Source organism: Excalfactoria chinensis, chromosome 2, assembly GCF_039878825.1.
Source record: "Excalfactoria chinensis isolate bCotChi1 chromosome 2, bCotChi1.hap2, whole genome shotgun sequence".
In the NCBI taxonomy this organism is placed as follows: Eukaryota; Metazoa; Chordata; class Aves; order Galliformes; family Phasianidae; genus Excalfactoria; species Excalfactoria chinensis.
In genome coordinates this window covers 120,782,449-120,805,806 of record NC_092826.1, presented here as the reverse complement: position 1 = coordinate 120,805,806, position 23,358 = coordinate 120,782,449, and the positions used below count along the sequence as shown (strand labels likewise).

Sequence of the window (23,358 nt, the reverse complement as noted above, 5' to 3'; positions counted from 1 at the left end):
TTGAAGAAAAAACTGATTTAACTAAATGCTTTCTGAAAGAGATCTAGAGAAACTGGAGCAACCCCATCGAGGAGATAAATTTACATCAGCCTGAGTGCTTCATATTGATTAAGCTTATGTCAGCAAGGAATCAACTTGCTAATTCCTTGAAAGATACTTTTAAACTGAAATAAGAGTGTCTACACAGGGGGTTCGTTTAATATTGGCACTTTCTTCCGAAACAGACAAGCCTTTAAGCCTCATATCCCTTGAGTGGAACATTTCAAAAGAAAATTGAAAAGAAAAAAAAGTAAGAGAAGTGGTAAAGTAGGCATGGCAAAACAATTAGATTTAAGATACATCTTTTCCTTGGCATTCTGAGTGTTGCATTGTCTCAAAGTCAGGCTTGCTTTCATTTGAAGCATCTCTAAATCTTCTCCTGTCTAGCACTTCATTTGAGAACACGGGTTTTCACAGCTTTTTAACAGTTGAAATGATGCTGACTGGCCTATCCCAGAGATGTGGGTTCAAGGATGTGGTTTCACAGCAGTTTCACTGGAACCGCTGCTGCAGATCAACTGCAGCTGTGAAAAGTCTCCATGGTGTAACCTGGAAACAGCCAATGCAACATTTGAAAGGAGGGAAAAGTATCTCCTAAAGCAGCTCACTAAACCCTTCTGCTAGCTGTGGCAGTGGTGTTGTCATCCAAAATCTGTGAAGAAAACTCTCTAAAGCCAGCGTGGTGTCAGCAAGTGGCATTCCTTTATTCCTTATAATATGTACCAGGCAACTTCACAAATCAGGTGCACCCTCTCAGAGTTCAGGTTCTACATTTAAACAGTAGTACATACATATGCAGTATATTTGCATACATATTCATTCTTTCCGAAGAACTCATTAATATATGCTAATGTCCCTCTGAACATGTGTAGTAGCATCTAGGGTGGTCGTACAACCATGTACTTTCTCCTCATTCTTCCATCATCAGCTTCATCCCAGTGACTTTTGGCTGACCTCTAGCAATTTTTCCCCAATTTGGCAAATTTCCACTGCTCGTTAGGCCATAATCAACAACTTTCTATCTTAGTACATTCTAATCCAAAACAATATATGTGAAATCTGTGGAAAAAGTCCTTGCACCTGGTGGATGCAAAGATAAAAGTAGTTATTGTGACTCCAGTTCTCCCGTGAAGCAGAATGGTTGAGAAAAACAAGTCTGTTCACATGCCAAGCAAAGTTAAAATGGGAAGTTTTAGAACTAGCACTCACTGATTCCTTTTGCTCAACTAATATATCAGTCAAACTAATACACATGATTCTTGTTGCTAAACCAGAATCAGTGTATCAGCCTGTATCAGTGTAGATAAAGTTTAGGATGCTGCTAGCCCTTCTGTGCCAAAAGGAAGACCTCAATCTCCAAAGCTTATCTGCAGTCAGATATGTACTTGGAAGGATGTACATGTAGGCACAGTGCACTCCTACTGCAAACTTCTAGGGCAGCTATTTATATCAGAGTCTGCATTTTTTTAAGAGCTAAGGTATGTCCAAGGGGAAGCTATATAATACTAAAAAAGTATATAAATAGAAATACAAAAAATCAGTGGCTTTGCAGAAATATTATGTGTTTCTGTCTAGCCAGAATAAATCCTGTACATGGGCTGACTCCCACCCAGCAGTCCCAAGGCTGTGGCTGCTTGCAGACTGGCCATCCCAGAAATGACTTGGGACACTTGAGCATGAGACACAAGTATAAGGAAGAAAATCTTGATTCAGATTCTGCATTCAGCACACGGCCAGCTGAAGAGAACAGATCACTTGGGACACCAAGATGAGGCTAAGGAATGGTTTATAGGGGGCCCACGTGCAATATCTTGAATATACCTGGAGGTGCTGCCATGCCAAACAGTGGGTGTACAGCCAGGGTCACAGAGCAGTGGAAATTCCAACAGGAAAAAAACAGCTGCAGAACCAGAGGAGGCCTAGAAAACCAGTGCTCCCCATCCCTAGGACAATTCCTTTCACAAAACCAGCCCAAAGTTTCTGAAAAGAATTTACTTCAAAATAGAGCTGACTCCTCTGACATGAAAAAGAATGCATTCAGGGGAGAAGAAATGCTTACAAGCAGATCCTAGCAGCTCAGTCCTTTCAATCTTCCTGGGCAGTTTGCCTCTGTTTACACTGGTTAAATATTTAAAACTGTCTTTCCAAAGTAAAACAAAAGCCCAAAAGATTTCTTTTAAAGTGAAAGCTGAGATTCTCTTCTAATCTGCACCAAGCCACATTCTGTAGATAAAGGCAAATCGAAGCTCTGAATTACTCCCAGCTCTGACCTCATCCTGCTCATTCTCTCAATAACATTCATGGAAAATGCATGTGTGCCTAAAAGACAAAGACAGACTTCCCTCCGCTATTTCCCCTCACATATGTCTTTTCATGTGATGTTTTGAAATAATAAATATGACAAATAAATATGATCTTAATCCCATTTACATCAGTGTAAATAGGGAGTAATTTCACTAATGGAAACATGCTTACAGCACAGCAGAAGCAGTGCGAGGCCAGAAGCAGTGAAAGTTCCTCCTGTAATTTCTCCTCACATCCCAGCCTTACGGAGTTCTGCTCACTTCCTTTGCATCAATAAAAGCAGCAGGTCTGCTCTGGGGAGTAAGGATTGCAGGCTCCAGCCCTTATATCAGCATCTGTGTCTAAGGAACAAGAGAGAGGCTGTGTTGTTCTCAGGCACTGTACGTAACTGCAGGAGAACTCACCCAAGAAAGGGAAATAAAAAGAGAGTAAAAATGTTCACGTTTCCTCTGAACAAAATGAGCTGTGATCCGCAATTGCCCTTTTAAGAGCTGTGACTTTGTCTCATTCCCCAGAAAACTTCTTGCAGCAGCAGAGGCTGCAGCCCCACGCCTCTCGCCCAGCGCGGGACACGTCAGGAAAGGCAGGCAACATGCGGCTTCAATTTGCAAGGGAGCATCTGCATTTCTTCTGAAAAGAAAACAAAACCAAATCTCAAAGTACTCAATCTATCCTGAATAAATGATAGTAAGGAAAAAAAAAAATGCTGCTGGTACTGGGAGGAAGAGGCTCTTTGTAGTCTGCTTTGACTGTGCAAAGCGTTTCTCCTTGTGCATCTTTAAAGTGTATAAACTAACTGTAATGGGGGTCTGACTTACAGGAGCGCCAGTCAGAGATTGCTCTTTATTCCTAGCCAATGCTACACCATAGGAGTTTGGGTTACAATAGGTGTCACACAGCAGGAGTAAATTACCACTGACTTCAGTGGCTAGAGCTCCATTTCCATTCTATTTCTCCTATTCTCACAACCCCCAGATACAAAGTATATTTTTTACCGAAATCAACAACCACAAAGGAATGCAGCCAATTAATAAAAGGCAAGTACCAAGGCATCTGGGAGAAATTTGAGAGTGAGGCGACCTAGGACTCCTGATGGTAAGGGAATTACTTGGTATCTTGTCAAGCACCTGTGAATAACAACTGGCTCAAAGCTGAAATGGCTGAAACGGCCTTCTGAGCACTTGGCTGTACAGCTGTGAGATGCTTTGCTGCAGTCCTCTGGCTGCACCATCAAATAGGGCTCGTGGTCAGCTCCTACCAATCTGCTCTGCCAGTTGCTGCATGTGTTTGCTATTTCTGTCTGTGCAGGCATACTTCCAAGTCTCCTAGATGGTCCAAGAAATAGTCAGTAACCCAAGGTAGGCTTTTACATTGTCAGGATTTTATTCTTCTGGCAAGACTAAATCTGTGAGACACTCGTGGCCTTTGGGAAGATGGCTATGTCATTGGTATGCTGCAAAGTGGAATTATCTTACTACACAACTGTAAACACTGCCTGAGATAATTCTTCTCCGGAAGTTTGGTCTGTATATTTCTGTATCAAATTAGAGAATCAATTTAGTTTAAGGAGCCTGTATTATGTGGATTCAAGATTTTATCATCAGAAATATGCAGTAGCTTTAATGTGGCAATGGAAGCAAGTAGCCTATTTCATCGTACAGTTTGAGATGTATGACACTGTGATCACCTGCAGCCCTCATTTCACCACACCTGTGCACTCCATACTGATTCTTCAGCCACCATCTTTGTCTGTGCATGGTGAGGACTTGACATGACCTGTGCTGCCAGCACTGAAAAGAGAGATGCTGAAATGAGGCCCACCTGAACCGAAGATCTGTTCTGTTTCATCTAGAATCCCCTGTCTAGAGGGGATTCTAGGTCATGCTGAGAGGATTCATCAATGTAGCATACATTCTACATATTACATCTACTTATTACTAATCTCTGTACATTACGTACTTGAATACTTATCTCTACTGAGCTAATAAAAGGCTTTCTTTCCATCTAGCAGTAAGGCTGCACTCCTGCCAACCTTCAACAACTTTTGTTAGCAAAACAGTTCATTAGCTTTTGTTTTAATTTACTGGACAAAGATACATTTATGTCATCATTTGTCTTTAGTTTTCATTGATATGTGGAGTCACTAACCTTACTACACACATCATTAGTGGTTGTACTGCATTATCAGTCTGTAGCATAGGTCTGTGATATAAAACTGATTTCCTCTAGAGAAAAAGCTTTCCTTGAATGCTGTGGGAATGAAACGTTCACTTTATTTCTGCCAACCACTTACAGGAAAGCAAGAAAATAGTGAAACTACTTTTTCTCTTTCCAAAATTAGAAATTCATTTTCTTTTCCCCAAATATTTTTAGTTTTCATCCCTCTCATCAAAACAAGTAAAGTACAAATATGCAACCTGATGACAGCAGCATAGTGAGGATGCTACTGAGAAAGAAATAAGTTTGAGACCATAAACACCTCCAGTGGGCACATGGAAGAAAGGGAGGTGATACAGGATAACCAGCACAGGTTCACAAAGAGCAGGTCCTGTGTGATCAATCTAGTGGCCTTCTGTAATGGCATTACTGTGCCAATGGAGACAAAGTAGAAGAGACACTGATGTCACCAATCTAGTCTCCAGCAAGTCTTGGACACGGTCCCCCACAACATTCATCAATGGATGAGGAACTGGTTGGGAAACTGCACCCAGAGTGGTGGCCAATATCCAGATGGAGATCAGTGAAAAGTGGTATTCCTCATGGGTCCATGAACACTGGGACCAGTGTTCTTTCCTCATCAGTGACATGGACAGTGGATGGCAGCTGGACATGAGCCAGCAGTGTGCCTTCACAGCCCAGAAAGCCAACCACATCCTGGGCTGCATCAAAAGAAATGTAGCCAGCAAGTCAGGGCCATCACCTGATCCTGCCCCTCTGCACTGTGAGACCTCACCTGGAGCACTGCGTCCAGATGTGGAGTCCTCAGTACAGGAGAGATGTGGACCTGTTGGAGTGTGTCCAGAGGAAGGTCACAAAAATGACCCAAGGGATGGAACACCTCTCCTATGAGGACAGGCTGAGAGAGGGGGGCTATAAGGAGGAAAGGGATAGACCCTTTAGTAGGGTCTGTGTTGACAACACAAGGGGAAATAGTTTCAAAGCAAAAAGGGAAGACTGATTGGATATAAGAACAAAGTTGTTTACAGTAATGGTGGTGAGGCACAGGTTGCCCAGAGAGGTGGTGGATGCCCCATCCCTGCAGACAGCCAAGGTCAGGAAGGACAGGGCTCTGGGCACCTGATGCAGCTGTAGGTGTCCCTGTTCATTGCAGAAGAGTTGGACTAGATGACCTCTAAAGGTTTCTTCCAACACAAATGATTTTTGATTTTATGATAAGGAGAAACAATTACTTGAAGGCCTTTCTCAGAGAGAGATAAGTGGGGTGATGGAAGCAGGGGAAGAATGTCTTGTTTTGGGGGAAGCTTTCATCCACTGATAGCACAGCCACGTGCAGGACACAGTACATTACACTGCTGGAACTGCAACTGTGAGACCGGAGCATGCCGATGGTTTGGTGGCAGGAGCATCTGTAGCAGTAGTAACTGACAGACATAAACTTGTGTCTTTTTTCTTGCTCTGGCTCAGTTTAAATGAAGCTGGTGTTTTGAGACACAGAGAATTCTGCTTCTTATGATGAGTTTAGTGGTTTGGGGTACTTGAAATCTAGGACAAGTGCTACTGGGAGGATTTTTTTACCACAAAGAATTTTCTTTTGTTACAGGAAAACTCAGTAAATAGTTAAAACCATCAAGTCCTAGGAATGAATGTGCGGGAACTTAACAGCTCTCAGCCAAGTTCTTTTCCCCGCAGCACCCCATCCATCCCAGTTGCTTCTTTCTTTCTTTCCAAGCTGGTCTCACTGGTACACCCATATCTGAAATCTAAGTAAGTGTTCCCAAGCCACATTTAGCTTTAGTAGCTACTGCTTCAGAACCACAAAAACGGCGTGTTAACCCAGACACATGTCTGGTTTTTCTTCCATACCAGCTGGTCTGATAACAGGTATTACGAGTGTGTGCCCACCTTGTCTGGCATACACCAAGCCTTCTCCTTGAAAACTTCTGGCTTGTTGCACGCAGCAACTTAGTGACTTTACAGTGGCTTTTTTGTTGTTGTTGTCATTTGAGAACCCTCTTCTACATATTACAAATACTGACCCCTGTAGAGAAAATCTAAGACAACTGAGGATGGACCTGTGTATCTTAACCACCTGTCATGGGCTGCAAAATGTACTCCTAGGGCTAGAAACCACAAGCGGAAAGACACAGAAGCTTCCTGGTAGTGGCTTGAAGTCCATATTCATTTTAAGTGAGAAAGTGTGCATAAAACATGTTCCTGTCCAAAGATGCAGTGTTGAATTGTTTCAGAACGAATAGGAAAACAATTCTAGCTGAATGCAAATTAAGCTTTGTGCTAGAAAGGGGTTAGTAATTTTAATTACCAAGGCAGATCTGAAGAGGGGAATCTACAGATTAAACCTGTAAATACGTTCTGCAATGAATCAAACTTTTTTCAGTAAACGATGGAAAAAGGCAACATTTGCACACGTCGTTTTTGAACTACGGTCCTCAAAGAAGAGAGCTCTCGAAAGAATCCGATGAACCTCAGTAATTGAGGACATCAGCAATCGACACGTTTAAAGTTGTGCAATTTCTAAACATGATCCCACTCCTACAGTCGTTACACAGCATAGATCTCACTATTAATTAGTCTGAATGTGGGACAGCACTGCTGGGAGAAAGACAGTGGCCTAAATAGCACGTCCAAGTTTTATCTGCAGCTCTCCCAGAGATACAAATGTCTTTCATTAACCCTTGCCACTTGTGGCAGCCTGGAATAAATGCTGGGCATGTCCCATTCCTAATGGGTTTTTGCATCCCGTTAGTGTGCGTGGCACGCTCCAGGGGACCAAGACAGCTAGCTGGGGAAGCACTACACTTGGTACTGCTCTGAAAGGCAGTCATAACAGTCAGATACTAGGAAAAATGTATTCTCAGAAAGAGCAGTGAGACACTGGAATGGGCTGCCCAGGGAAGTGGTGCTCACTGTCCCTGGAGGCATCCAGGAAACATGTAGTTATGGCAATGAGGGACAAGGTCAGTGGACATGGTGGGGATGGGCTGATGGTTGGACTAGGTGATCAATAGATCAATACTTCTTGCAACCTTAATGATTCCATGTCCACGGCACCGGCGATTGGTTATTCACTGCTTGGAAAATGTGCTGGCATCCTCCTCACCTCCAGCAGCAGTTTCTTATTCATATCCAATTTCAGTGAGTACAGTAAATCCCCCATTCAGTCGCTACCATTATTCTGGTTACACATTTTGGAAGAACAAACAGAACTGCCACTCTGCACTCCAGACACACCAAGAAGAAATGGCCACTGCTGGCAACTACTGCACGCCCATGGCAGAATGCTTCCTATTCGGGGTATAGCAAATATTGAAAAACCCTGACCTGCAGTACTTTAAGTAAGGCAGCATTCACCTTAGATTAAACTCGAATAGCTGTCCATTGGGCAAGTGGAGCAAGGGTGATGGCAAAGCCTTATTTTCATGATTTCAGGCTACTGCCGTACAGGTTCTAGACAGAGGACGTACATCGACATCGAATAGCGAGACACTTGCGATGCCTCTGGCGTGCTCTGGCTGCTCCCACATCCCCCTGCCCGGCTCAGAGCAGCTATCACCATCTCAGCCTTCGCACTGCTGCCTCTCCTCCAAAGGTCCCAGCGATCGTTCCGTCCCGACGCAACTCCCGCAAAGATGCTCCGCTATTGTTTCTCGTACCCGGTTTCCTTCACCCCCTGCAAACAGAGTCCTGGCAGCCCGACAGCAGCACGGCCCTCCTCCCCGGGTCCCGTCTCCCCCTCCCCACACCACCGCGCCCGTCTCCATTTGGCAAATATCGATTTCCCCTCCTTAGCTCCCGCTGGGCGTTCAGGGAGCTGGAATTAGCGCAGCTGCCCGTCCCGGGAGGGGGACGCCGAGGGGAACCAGCAGCGCCCCATCTCCGTAGAGCAGACTGGGGACCCGGGCCGCGGTACCGCCGGCGGGGGGCGGCCGCCCGCTGAGGGCAGCGCGTGGTGCGCGGGGGCCCGGCGCGGGGCCGGGGCTTTGTGTGAGGCTTCGCCCTTTGTCCCGCCCGATGGAAGCGGCGACCGCGGGACCGCGCTGCCTGGCGAGGCGGTCTGGGGAAGGGAGGGGTCCCCCGGGGCAGCCTCCCCCCCCCCCCGGCCCGGCGGCACAGGAGGCGCTCGACCCCCCCCGGGCCCCTCCGTTCCGCCCCCCCGTCCCATCGCGTCCCGTCCCGCCCCCGCGCCGCCCCCGCCGCCTTTGTGCTGCCCCGCGCCCGCCTGCGCCCGCCCCCGGGTGAGGCGTTGGGAGACGGTCCCTTACGCAGGAAAGTTCGGCGTCGGTTTCAAGGCTCCTCCCTCCCGGTGAAAGGCAGACTGCGGGGCGCCTGGAAACCGGTCGGAGGGAGCGCGGCGCGGCGCGGCGAGGCGAGGGGCGCGGGCTCGAGGGGCCGGCACAAATGGTCAGGCGGCGGCGGCGGCGGAGGAGGCGGCGGCGGTAGTCGGAGCGCGGCGGGAGGGAGCTGCCGCCGGAGCGGGCAGAGCTGCGCTGAGCGGCGGCCGGGGCCGCCCCGTCTCTGCCCTCCGCTCCCTTCATGAGTCGCAACTTCGGGCCGGGAGGAGCAGCGGCGGCGCGGCGGCGGGAGCCCGGCTGGGCGGGCGGCACCGACTGAGCATGGCCGAGCGGCGCGGGCCGGCGGGCGGCGGCGGCGGCGGCTCCGGGGAAGTTGGCGGCGGGCGGCGGGCGGGCGGCGATCGGTGCCCGCGGCGGCCGCCGGCGCTGCCGCTGTTGCTGCTGCTGTGGGCGGCGGCGCTGCCGGCCGGGGGGCAGCCCGCGGCGCAGCCCGCGGCGCTCAGCGAGCGGGGCATCTCCATCCCGGACCACGGCTACTGCCAGCCCATCTCCATCCCGCTGTGCACAGACATCGCCTACAACCAGACCATCATGCCCAACCTGCTGGGCCACACCAACCAGGAGGACGCGGGGCTGGAGGTGCACCAGTTCTACCCGCTGGTGAAGGTGCAGTGCTCGGCCGAGCTCAAGTTCTTCCTGTGCTCCATGTACGCCCCGGTGTGCACCGTGCTGGAGCAGGCCCTGCCGCCCTGCCGCTCTCTTTGCGAGCGCGCCCGCCAGGGCTGCGAGGCCCTCATGAACAAGTTCGGCTTCCAGTGGCCCGACACGCTGCGCTGCGAGAAGTTCCCGGTGCACGGGGCCGGCGAGCTCTGCGTGGGGCAGAACGCCTCCGAGCGCGGCACCCCCACGCCCGCCCTGCGCCCCGAGAGCTGGACCAGCAACCCCCAGCGCGGGGGCGGCGCGGGGGGCTCCGGGCAGGGGGAGGCCCGCGGGCGCTTCTCCTGCCCGCGGGCGCTGAAGGTGCCCTCCTACCTGAACTACCGCTTCCTGGGCGAGAAGGACTGCGGGGCGCCCTGCGAGCCCGGACGCCTCTACGGGCTCATGTACTTCGGGCCCGAGGAGCTGCGCTTCTCCCGCACCTGGATCGGCATCTGGTCGGTGCTCTGCTGCGCCTCCACGCTCTTCACTGTCCTCACCTACTTGGTGGACATGAAGCGCTTCAGCTACCCCGAGCGGCCCATCATCTTCCTCTCGGGCTGCTACACGGCCGTGGCCGTGGCCTACATCGCCGGCTTCCTGCTGGAGGAGAGGGTGGTCTGCAACGAGCGCTTCGCTGAGGACGGCTCACGGACCGTGGCGCAGGGCACGAAGCGGGAGGGCTGCACCATCCTCTTCATGATGCTCTACTTCTTCGGCATGGCCAGTTCCATCTGGTGGGTCATCCTCTCCCTCACCTGGTTCCTGGCGGCCGGCATGAAGTGGGGCCATGAGGCCATTGAGGCCAACTCCCAGTACTTCCACCTGGCTGCCTGGGCCGTGCCAGCCATCAAGACCATCACTATCCTGGCCTTGGGGCAGGTGGACGGAGATGTGCTCAGCGGAGTCTGCTTTGTGGGCATCAACAACGTGGACGCTTTGCGGGGCTTTGTGCTGGCCCCCCTGTTCGTCTACCTGTTCATCGGCACCTCCTTCCTGCTGGCCGGCTTCGTGTCCCTCTTCAGGATCAGGACCATCATGAAGCACGATGGCACCAAGACGGAGAAGCTGGAGAAGCTCATGGTGAGGATAGGGATCTTTAGCGTCCTCTACACGGTACCGGCCACCATCGTCATTGCCTGCTATTTTTACGAGCAAGCTTTTAGGGAACAGTGGGAAAGGAGCTGGGTCACGCAGAGCTGTAAGAGCTATGCCATCCCCTGCCCCAATAACCACAGCAGCCATCACCCACCCATGAGCCCTGACTTCACTGTCTTCATGATCAAGTATCTCATGACCTTAATTGTGGGCATCACCTCGGGCTTCTGGATCTGGTCAGGGAAAACACTCAACTCCTGGCGGAAGTTCTACACCAGGCTCACCAACAGCAAGCAGGGCGAGACCACCGTGTGAGCCCGCGGCCAGGCTGGGAAACTGTGCGGACTGCTGGTGTTCCTGCAGAGGAAGTCAGGTGGGGAACTCTGTGCTTGGGACAGACTTGGGGGTTTTTGTTCTCCCTCTCCTCTCTCTTGCAGTTTCCCATAGGAACTGAACATACTGTGAGGCTGGGAGAGAGAGAGAGATGTAAATAGCTTCTGTAAGATTTTGTAAGTATATTTGTATTTAAATTACAAAAACAAAAAAACAACTCACTTTTTTTTTTAATTATTTAGGACATTTTTAACCCATTTGCAGATTTTACTTCCTTGCCACCACTTGTTTTGTTTGTTGTTTGTTTTTTTTTTTTAACTTTAAAGAAAAAGGCATTGGGATTTTATTTTGTAGGGCAGGATGGGAAAAAAATTCCGGCAAAAGAAACCAAACCAACCCCCTTCCCTCTCCCCCACGCAGGTTTTGCAATGGCTTTGCTCAGAGTTTCAGGAGCAGCAGAGCCTGGGCTGGGGCGGTTGCCCAGTGCCGGCGTGGAGCAGCTCCAGCCAACCTTGGCCTGTGTACCGCTCCCTGCCTGCCTGAGGACTCCGGGGGTGGCAGGGTGGGGAGGAGTGCGCTGCCTCACGGCCTCCTGCCCCACACCATGTGGGGACAGCGTGTCCGGGAGGGCCACCCAGCCATTTATGTGGCCTGGCACTGCTGTTGGACCACGCTCTGGCACGCCCCAACCCTCCCAGGACAAGTTTTGTCCACGGGGCCCAATTTTCTGGGAGGTGACAAACAATAGCCTGTCCTGCTCGAAAGTCTACTTGGCCTTTTTTTTGCAAAGGGAGAGTATCACCACGGTGTCCTGTACTAGGGACTGGCTGCTGGCTGTCTTTTCTCCTTGTTAAATTGATTTAAATGCACCACGTAGTTGAAGAAGGAGTTGGCTGTTCTGTTGCGCTTTGGCCAGGAGTTGAGGTCGATCACTGTCTGCACTTGTAACGTGTCTGATGGCTTTGGAGGTGAATGGGGACACAGGTATACCAAATTTCCTTTATATATATATATATATATGTATATATCTATATATTTTAGCCAGCCTAGTGAACTTCTGAGCTGTAAAACCGGGAGGTGCCCACTCTGCGTTCTCCCTCAGAAATGAAATGTTGCCCTTGTCAGTGACAAAGTGCAGAGTTTTTGGAGAAAAAGATAAAGGCCACCTGCAAATCCAGACCCAGGAGTCAGTTGCAGCTTCCTCTGTCCTCACGAGGCAGCTTGTGTGCATTGGCGTTCTTCTCCCCATAAGGAAAACATTGAGGGAGAACTACCTGGAACGCCTTGCTGCCTGCTGGTGCTCATTGGGGTTAACTGCGGGCTCTGCGCAAACAGGATCAGGAAATATGAGCTCAGTAAAAAGAGCTTCATCGGAATAAAATGCAGCGTTCAGATTTTTTTTTCTTTTAATTAAATCCATAAGCTGGCTCCTCGGTTTGGAGGCGTTTGAGCCGTTGCCGTTCCCCTGAATTTTAATTCATTGACATTTAATTCATTACACATTATGAGGGTGTGATGATTTTTGCCGGTAGTAAAAACAAAGGGAAAACAGAAAACGAGAACGTCTGAGCGCTCTGGTGGGATGTTAGACCTTAAAGAGCTTCTGCCGGCTTTTCTTTTTTCCTTTTATTATTTTTTTTACTCCACTACGGTAATAACATGGCACACTATGAAGATCCGATGCCATGTGTGCGGTGTATCTACTCCCTTGTATGCTCCTGGGAATGTGCTGCTTCTTGCAAAAATACAATACAATAAAATAAAAAGGTTTGAAAATGAAATGTAACTTTCAACAGATGCATTTGAATATTTAGTCCTCTGTATGAAAAACAGCAGAATGCTTCTCTCCTGATTGTATTGTTTTAAACTTTTTATATTACAGATGCCTGTATTTAGGTTCATAAGCATTATCTATGGCTTCCATACCCTGAAATGCAAAATTATTTGAATTTGGTATGCATTTATTTCTGTTCATTATCACGAGATCATCTATATTTATAGAGGAATAGAAATTTATATATATTAAATACCATATTTTTAATTTCTCTGAAATAAATTGAGGTTTTGTACAAAACTATCTTGTCCTTTCACGTATTCCTCTGTGTAAGTCAGATGCTGTGTGAAAGCAGTGTGTATGCTACAAGATGTGTGGGATTACTTTTTTCTTTTCTTGTGTTGAGTTCACAGTAACAAGCTGGAATTCAATGCAGGAATTCATTGTGCGTTTTGGTTTTTATCTCTGGGCCGGTCTAGATTAATCCTTCAAAAGAAGTAATGTAAACTGTTCAAGATCTCTGACAGGGTATGGTTGGTGGTGTGAAATCCAAGAAGAGATCTGCTATATGGCAGGAGAAGAAAGAAGCTCACCAGTTCTTTTATTTTTTTTTTTTCCCCTTAAAGAAAAGGGTTCTCTCAACTTAGCCTTTCTTCTCTCTTTCCTATTAAAATAAAAAGGTTTTCTCACTGCTCCGAGTGAAGCTCAGATTGTGTTGCAGTATTGTCAGGATATATTAATGAGTAAAATAGTTTTGTTTTCCCGAAGCATTCGGTTAATCCAGAGTTAAAGGATGTCCTCGTGGAAATATTCCAGCTTTACAAAAACTGTGCGCATTCTTAAACCTTTAAACACACCACATTTTTTGTGTGTCTCAGTATTCATCGTTCCGAGTGCCGTTCTGTGCGCGTGGTTTTCTTAGGAAAGAGTGCCTAATTATGGGGATCTGATTTCCGCTGCTGTAACCCAGTACAGCATCTCATTCTGCAGAGTGAGAGAAAGGTGGGGATAATTTGAGGCACATTGACTTTATTTATTTATTTATTTTTGTGGTGCGTAAACAGCCATAGAGAAATAAGGAAAGCTTCAAACCTCCTGTAATGACGTGAGATGAGAGGATGGAGGTTTTTTTTCCTAATTAGTAATTTGTTTCAAATAACCGTACTTTTTTACTTTCTCAGGTATTTTCCCCATTTTTTCCCCAGTATTTTTTTTTTTCTTCTTCAGAATTTTAACATTAAAAGTTGTACCGGTCAGCATTCAGCTGATGACCTGAACTGCGAGCCATTCCGTTTCATTTGCAATGGAATTCTTTTTGGGCAGTGTATAATTACATTTGAGCCATTTTGACTGATCTGTCTTCTTGCAGCTGAATGCGTGTGATTTATTTATGCGTGAGAGAACACGTTTCATTGTGATAGAAACTTTGTATTTATGGTAGGGAGGGATGGAGGACCAATTTAAAAACAAAATACTTTGGAAAGTTCAGTAATAGAATTGTTTCTTTAGGAAGTAAAACGTTAATCTTTGCAGTTCGTGCTTTGCAACAAATATGGGATCTCTCCAGTTCTTAGAATTTTTTCCATATATTGCCAAGCTGATTTCCACGTTCAGTCCTGGTTGTTTCAATAAATATACTCAGGAGCACAGTGCAGTCATTGAAATGGCTCGCCTCGTTTAGAAGAGCAAACCTCTGCCTTTTTGTTTGCTAATTTTTGTGAACTTTCACATTGCAGTAATTTGAAAGGTCACAGCCATTACTGAACACTCTGGTGCTATCTGTGTGACTTCCCTCGTTTCTTAGGCTTTTAGTTCTCAACGTGTCAAATATCATTCTATTTGAGACTTTCTCCTCATATAAGGTGTCCTGCACAGGTATAGCGTGGTGATCACTGATACTTATACATTGCTGCAAAAACAAATCTGTCCACTGCCCTGGGGAATTCAGAGAGGATTCTTTACAGCACCATCTGTGTAATTGATGTACTGTGTTTTCCAGAGGCAGCATCACTGTCTAAAAAGAAGCAGTGTTGCCCAGTTCCTCTCCTCCCTGACAAGATGAATAATGTAAGAACAAAAGCTGCGGTACAGCAAAGTATCCCAAGGTTTAGAAGTACTTGTTAAGGCATTCCTTAGTCGACAACTTTGCTGTCTCTCACAGGGTCTATTTATAGCCTGAAATGAAGGGGCACTGGGAATTACCAAGTTACTCAAACCATTCTGCTGAAGAGGGCTGTAGCCTGGAGAACTGGGGATGCTGATTTACTGTTCATCCTTCAGTAACAGTAATGCTCTTTAATGTAGTGGCAAATTTGTGGTATTGGAATGAAATTATATGCTGTTTCCATAACAAATCCTATTGGTAAGGGGAAGGATTTCTGGTTAGTTCATATCGTAATGCCCCAAATTTCTAGTCTATGCATATACTTTAAAAAGTGTTGCTTTTTTTTGTTTGCTTGTTTGTTTGTTTTTGTTTTGTTTTTTCCCCTTCCCCTGATCAAATGGAAAAGCTGAAGTCTGCATGGTCTGAAATCTGCCCTGTGGATGGGGCCATCTACTGCCATCTCAGTAATTCCTGTTGGGCGCAAGTGTGTTACAGATGGTGCTGAGGATGTAATTTGTTTAAATAGACAGTAGTTGGAAACTTGGTATGATTCAAAAGGGTGATCATTAGATATGAAAAGAGGCTGCTGTAAATGCACAAGATGAGTACTTCTGAAAATGGGCTACAGACCAGTAGTACCTCATTGGACTCTTGTCCCCCTAGTCAAAAAAGGCAACTTGTAGAACAACCCCATGATCCACTTGAAAGGTGTGCACGCAACAGCTGAGCAGGAAAATAAGTCAAGATCTTGGTGAGACATGTAATTATTGGTGGTACTGTCTGCAAAAGGGTTGCATTGTGTGATGACTCCTCCACCCCAGTACTGCATGGCATCACAAAAAGCTTCAGCTAGCAGAATTTCTTCTGACAGTTCAAGAGGTGAGAAAAGGTCAAATTGCTTACCTGTCTAAACGAGGAAACTGAGGTAAGGCTCTGTTTTCATCACTAATTGACCCTCTAGTGCTCAAACACTGGAATTGCAATATAGAAGTTTGCATTGATGGTGCTTCAGGATTCTGTAGCAATACTGTGTAAAATCAGCTTTAAACATCCTAAATATCAAATAATTCCCTCCCTTTTTTTCATTATTAGATTTGTATTAATCACTGTTTGCACTTGTTGAACTGGAGCATCATTGTTCTGCATGTTTTGCAAATGTAGAGTGAATAGATCATATGGATTCTGAATTTAAAGGTTGATTTAAAATGCAAGTCCTTCTATTGTGTGTTCCCATTAGAAGCGAGGGTCACTCTCCGTTCCACAGCTGTGGGGGTTTCTCATGCACTTGCCCTTGTAGTTCTCACACATACTTGCATCTGTAGCTCATAGGCTGTCTTGGAAGGCTTTGGCAATGATTCACACTCATGAAGAGAAAGGGAACTTTGTTTTTCTTGCTTAGGTTGAACCCCTTGTACATAAGTGCTGCCACAGAAGGGCTTTGTTCTGAGTTCCTGATCAGTTTTGAAACAGTATCATAATTTTAAGAATGGGGTAGAGTTGAGTTTAGGAAGAAAGACGTGGTGATTTTGAGGTTGAGGTTTTGCTTTCACTCTTCGGTTTTTAGAAGTCTCCAAACACTTTAAATCTGAAATAACTGTGTAAGAACAAAATAAGCACCCCGGTTTTGGGTCCTGGACATATCACAAGCATTTGAGCCCCCATGCTGATTTGAGAGTAGCTCAGTAACTGTGTTGAAACAGATTAGATAACACTAGGCCCTTTAAGAAACATGAAAGGCATTTTGTTAATCATTTTAGGTCAGTAATAACTCCTGTATGAATATAAAATCAAGTAGAAAATATTGGGAGAGTATTTGTGAATCAGCAAAATAGGTCTTAGTAAGCAGTATATAAGTGCAAGTGCTACAATTTGCAGATAAAAGCAATGACACTTTGACAGTTTAGTTGTAGCCAACACTTCAAAAAATTTATATATATATTTTTAGAAAGCATCCTGATTTCGTAGGCCTTGACAACTGTGCTTCAGATCTCAAGTTTTGTTTAGTCTAAACTTCCAGTGTAACCACATCAGAGAGCCTTCCATGCATGAGGTCTTGCCCTTGTTTGCATTCAAATCAGCAACATTAGGTTGCTTATCTTGAGGTTGAATAAATAGCCTCTAGCCTTCCAGTCAGACGACTCTCAGTGAAGACCCATAATTAGCCACAGATGTCACTTGAAATGCTGCAGACAGAGGAGATCCTGCAAACCTTGTCTTCTCCAAGTATTCCAAGGCTCTCTCTCCAAGTTCATAGTACTGGATGTGATGTGTCTGAATTTAGGTGGAACTTCACAATAACCATAAAGCTATGACGTAAACATGATGTGTTGGGAAGGGTGTATCTGCCACTGTGACAAATATTCCTGATGGGCTATCTTAGAAATAACTTCTCCAGATCTATAACTGAAGAGATAGACATTTATCTGCAATTAGCTGTCTTTTAGACTGCTTCATCATTAATGGCCTGCAATGTCTAGGAAGGTGTAATTGTAGGCTAACATATAAGGCTACTGGTTCAGTAGTAGATCACATTAAATGAAGTCTGTTCACGTTCATTTGTTCATATCAGCAGAATCCCTCTGAATGAAGGAGTGTTTTTGACCAGTTCTAGTACAACTCTTACAAATATTAATTACTTACTGTAACACAGTTTTAAAAGTCAGTTATCATGTGATATTTTGGTGATAAAGATTACAAGAAGAAAAATAGAAGTGATCTGTATCCCCAAGCTGGGATGTCTTTATGTTGGTTTTTTTTTCATATTTGATCAGTATCAGATCTTACATTACTGTGATGACTCAGTGTTGGTCTCATTGCTGTTAAAGAGACTAACAGTATGACTCATCAATGCCGTATGACTTGTTGTGTTGTCTTCTTCACATTAATTACTATTGCATTATCACTGGTAACTTGTTTGACCTCCACTACCATGCCTAGATGACTACACAAGTGAAGGATGGAGCTGGTAGCCACAGGAGATTGCAGTCTGTTTCTGAAAGATGAGAGCGTGTCAGTCTTCCCTGGCAGTTTGCCCACCACTGATTCAGTGCCTGCAGCTCCATCCTGGACACTTGAGTTCCCACCCTCCCAGGTTCCCACCCTCCCTCAGAGGTAACATTTGCTTCTTCTGTGAACTCCATGGGTGTCCTACTGGCAGAAGCACTATAGGGGGTGTGCTGAATTGGCTCATGTTCCTGGCTTACCAGGTTATGTGTTGGATTTAGTTTTGTTTTTCCCCCACCTACCTAGGGTGGAGGCTATCCTGGCTGCCCTCAATCCCTGCAGTTGACAGAGGAAGTTACCGGAAGCATGTGCCATTACAGCATCCCTAGCCAGCTTTGTGTGGATCCCATTCTGCTCCTTGCTTGCCCATGCCATCTCTGTCACTTTAGTAGGAGCTACATTGCTCTTGCAGTTGTCAGAACACAAGTCATTCAGATACCAGTTTATTTTTGAGGTCTGACCACACAACATTCATCACAAAGTCCTTGCTGGCCAGAGAACTGAATGGCCCTGAAGCGATTCTACAGCTTCTTTGTTTGAGACTTTTTACTCTTAAATACAAGAACAGATGTTATCCAAACGTAGCTGATCTTGAGTTAACACTGAAAGTATAGCATGAGCAAGTAAGGATTTTCCAGTTGTTCATGTTCAAAAATTACTGTGCATTATGATAAATTGGCTCTGTATAAAATTGAGAAGAAAAGGGTGCAATCACACCTTCATGATTACCTTTAGGGAAATGAAAACCTTAAAATATTGGGAGGGAGGGAGGGAGGGAGGGAGGGAGGGAGGGAGGGAGGGAGGGAGGAAGGGAGGAAGGAAGGAAGGAAGGAAGGAAGGAAGGAAGGAAGGAAGGAAGGAAGGAAGGAAGGAAGGAAGGAAGGAAGGAAGGAAGGAAGGAAGGAAGGAAGGAAGGAAGGAAGGAAGGAAGGAAGGAAGGAAGGAAGGAAGGAAGGAAGGAAGGAAGGAAGGAAGTTTACTGTAACTCTTGTTGACTTTTCAGTACTTATTTGTCTGTGGCAGTAAAAAATCTTCACTTCGATGTGGCTGTAGGTGGTGGTGGTTGGGAGCTCCTTCTAGATGTCAACTGCAGGCTTTCCTTCTGCCTTCTGTGAGCAGAGACAGGAATTAGTTACTTCTTAGCATGAAGCCCTAAGCTAAAACATTATTTACTTCTTAATTTAGAAAAAAATAGTTCAGAGGGAAATTAAATTTTGCAATGTGCTCAAGAGATTAGTGTTTTGTAGGACTGGGTACATTAATGTTAGTGAAACTGTTAGAAACAAATTGTGCCCAGCTGTAAAGGTGAGGAAATGAAATCTCTCCCATTCCAGTGAAGAGCCTCAACCGGCATTGCTATAACATGATGTCTGAGTGCCATCTTTGCTTCCTGACACAAAGGCAAAGGTTAGCAGTTCCTGAGTGGCAACACATAAAAGCCCTAAGCCCCAAAGAGCCAACATGTGAAGAATGCTGTAACGAGTGCTTCTAGTCCTGACACTCTTGGCATCATGCTGGGGCTCCTGTCTCCCACTGCTGAGGATATGCAGAGAAAGAGGTGGAAATGGGAGCTGGGAAGGCAAGAATCTGTGTTGTGTGGGCAAGGAGAGGCCAAGGAGGAAGAAGAGAAGGGCAGCAGGAGATATCTTCTGCATAGGCAGGATCTGAGATGAATTGAAAACTGTGGCCCCTGTCAAAGGTAAGCTGAAGGGTCACTACAACTGATATTGAAAGGAAATGGCTCAACAGAGCTTGCAGAAACCACTGAGAGGTCTCCATCAGTGTGTCCCAGAGCCAGGGAAGATAGAAACAGAGAAACGACTTTTGCTTAAGTGTTTCTAAAGACTAGACAAAATCCTCCTGACACAAATCAGCCTCCTGCATCCTCCCCGCTGCTCTCTTGGCTGCTTGTGGGTGTCCAGCCTGCCTGACAGCATGGCCCCAGGGCAGCAGGCAGGCACTGCACCAGGGCAGGCATGGGCCCGGCTGTGGCTGCGGGTGGTGGGTTGGGAGCTCCTTCTAGATGGCAACCACAGACTTTCCTTCAGCTTTCCTTGGATCCTGTTTTCTACTCCAAGATTAAAAATCTTCCCTCAGGGGAGAATGAAAAGGAAATTGTGTGGTAGGTTTTGCTATGTTTCCAGCTGACTTTTTCCATACAAGTGGGCAGTTGGGCCCAGTGCTTCTTAAGATATCTTTACAGTAAGGGTAAAATCCTCATCCTGTTAAGGCAACAACAAGTTTCCTGTTGCCCGTGGTAGGGTCATAATTTCTTCTTGGGTTCAAGATGTATTAACAAGTGCTTTGAGATCATGAGGATAGAAAAAATGTAATGTAAAAAATAAAGATTTCTCATTCCAAAGCTGTTCATAATGCTTCGTTCCTTTCATCAGACTGTAAAAATATTTTTAGTGTTTTTCTGATCCTCTACATAAAGGCATTTTCTGGGGGCAGATAATAACATTTGACTCTTCAGTACCTTTTTCCTCTATTTTATCATAAAAAGGAGATTAAGATTAGTTTCCCAAGAATGACCAGTTACAAAACACTTGTTTTGATTTGGGGATCTTTCTAGAAAAGTTGTTGTACCTATTTCAAATGGGACTACTTTTACTTCTATGCAAGCCAAGAACATGAAGGTAGAGCAGGTTATTTCTACCATCATTTTATTTTTCCAGTTCTTTGTAAAAGTTTCATTTTCTATTTTCTCAATGCTGTTTTTTCTTGCAGTGATTCTGGAAATTTCTGTGCAATAGCTATTCTTCATAGGTGATGGAGACATGTATACTATCTATGGAGGCAGCCTGGAGAGCAGGCACTGGCAAACAACATAACTTGTGGAATTAACACTTCACGTTGACACCCATTAAAAATATTCAGAGATTGACTCAGCCTGCCCATATTGCACAAATAACATGCTTGGCTCTGAGTGATTCAAGATCTTATCTGCTCTCAATGCGAGTTCAGTGTGGAGGGCCTGATCCTCTTCTCATTAACCTCCAAAGGAGTTTGCTGCTCACTTCAAAGAGAATTACATCAGCAGCATTTGCAGTGAAGCACACGCAGTTCCTGTAGCTTTTCCATTTTTTCTTTCTTTGTTTTTTTCTTTATTACTATAATTGTTATTATTATTACTATATTCCAAACTACTGGGGAAAACAAACAAATAAACAAACAAAAGAAGGGCTGGAAAGCATCAGAAACAAATTTGTTGTTCTTAAGTGCAAATTGAGAGTAGAAGGCAGGAAAAGCTGGGATCATCAAGGTTTTGGCTATATCTGTGGAGGAACACCCTCCATTCACATTACCCTCATGCCAGAACCTTGCACAGTCCATAGTATTCTTTGGACACTGCACAACTACTCACTAAGGCCATATAAGCTGCTAAAACCTGGAGCTGAGCAGTTAGGTTTTGCTGCTGTTAATATATCCATGTAAACAACATTGCCCGCAGTGGGCAGCTCTCTAAACCCCAGGGAAGTTAGCAGCATTCCTTTTGTGTTTTCACTGTGCATAGCTTTTGAAAGGGAGGAGGCATGTATGGAGGAAGGATAGGATAGTGCAACCGTTGGGGATTTTGTTTGTTTTTCTGTTTCTTCCAGGCTGTCAGATTAAACAACAGAATGAATTCAGCAGTATTTTGCCTTTCTAGTTTTATTGTTTTGTAGAAGAAAAGCCTTGTGACTCTACAAATACCAGTTCCTGTGGGGAAAGGGGCAGCAAGCACATCTCTCAGCCAGTCTCTACACTTCATATATAGAGATTTTAAAACCCCACTTTGTGCTGGAAGAGTGCGGCTGCCTCATAAAATGCGTCACCCACCACTGTGTCAGTAGCAACAACAAGTCTGTCCCTGCTTGCAGAAGAACTTGCAGAGGTGGCCTCTATATTCTCCTTTCTCTCACCTCCAGGAAACCTGCCTTGGTTCAGATGCTGATCTTTGCTGTGTTTGTCCAGGGGGAAGTCACACAAGGTCATCATCTGCTGCTTCCTGGCACCAAACAGCAGTGAAATGGTGACAAACTTCAGTACTTATTCCCACCATCTGCCAACTCAAACCTAGAGAGTCTTGTTTAAAGACTGAATTTGTCCCATTTCCTGTTGTCTGAAGCCTGCTTACGTGGTTTAAAACCTAGTAATTCACCCATTGCGGGGGATGCTCTGTGCTGTCCTGAGGGAATGAACATGAACCAACTTGCACTTCCAGTCTTTGAGGGTTTTTCCCCTATGCCCTGTTTGATTCTCAGTCAGTGTTGCCAACTTCTTGCTATGCCAAAAGATGGTTTCCTTACCCCCATACTGCAAACACCCTCCTGACTGGGAGCAGGCAACCCTCCAAGCTGTTTCCTTCTCACTCTGGCAAGTCTTCTGACATAGGAGTTGGAGCAAATGACATGTGATGACACGAACCTCTGCTTTTCTCTCTGCTGTAACTATCTCAGCCACTGGAAACTTTGCAGCTCTCTGGTGGGTCCCAGCAAACATTGCCACCTCAGACTGAGTTGCTTTCCATGAGCATTTACTGAAACACAAAGGGAATCTGAGTTTGCAGTTCAGACCTTAGCATGCCCAACAGGACTTAAAGTGAGAAATGTCAACTCCAAGGCCGAGAGAGTGGGAATAAGACTCAAATTTTCCATATCTCCCTTGTGTATCCTGGCAGGTAAGATTATTTTGAGGCTGTCCCCTAGGTTTTTTTTTTCTTTTGTTCTCCCCATAAAGGAACTATAAGGCATCCTACGTTTCTCTCAATGCAAGAGGATAGAAAGAAAACAGAAGTTGCAAAATGTCTGAAAGAAGGTGATCTCTTGCTGAAACATGACAAGCCTAGGGGTGGGTTCTGTAGTTTGGCCATAACACTCTGCACTGTCTATTTCTGGTGTCAGGAGAAAGAAAATACCATTCTGAACTGCACTGATGAATTTTGACATGGTTAATATGGAAACAAGCACATATTTTTAACAGGAAAACTGCTGAATGAGAGAAACATCAAAAGATTTTGCTGGAAGCTCTGTTACTTGGAGCCTTTAAACTCAGATTGGCTGTCTTTCCAAAAGATAAGCTCTTATACACCATCAAATTATTTTATTTGATACAGGTATTCCTGATACAATTTTGAGGCTTGTTTGAGGCATAAGGCCACAATAATAATTCTAAATGTTCCTTCTGGACTTAAATTCTATCTGAAATGACAGCTGCAGGAGTTCACCTGAGCCTCCTGCTGCTGTTCTGCAGTGCATTGCTTGACATTTGGAAATTACTCACATGCTTCTACTCTGAGTTCTTCTGCTGGATGTTATCAGGGAGGTTCATCAGAGACCCAGAGTGGGCTGTGAGGACCAGTGTGAAGCCTGGGGACAGCAGCGTGGCTGTCAGACACTGCTCAGCAGCAGGCTGAAGAGCTGTGAGAGTACGCAAAGGCACAAGCTGTGCCTCAGTCCGCCACTTCAGAGTGAAGAGGGTGGAGGAGGTAAGGGAGGACAACACAGAAACCTGACAATAGCTCATTAAGAAAG

The 23,358-nt window shown here is 45.7% G+C and overlaps 1 protein-coding gene across 1 annotated transcript; it reads left to right on the top strand.

Annotated features, from left to right (window-relative positions):
* The first annotated feature begins 8,806 nt into the window (after window positions 1-8,806).
* On the top strand, window positions 8,807-13,030 carry FZD1 (frizzled class receptor 1). The gene has a single exon (XM_072328869.1). The coding sequence runs from the start codon at window positions 9,156-9,158 to the stop codon at window positions 10,941-10,943; it is 1,788 nt and encodes a 595-aa protein (XP_072184970.1). The 5' UTR covers window positions 8,807-9,155; the 3' UTR covers window positions 10,944-13,030.
* The last annotated feature ends 10,328 nt before the right edge of the window (window positions 13,031-23,358 follow it).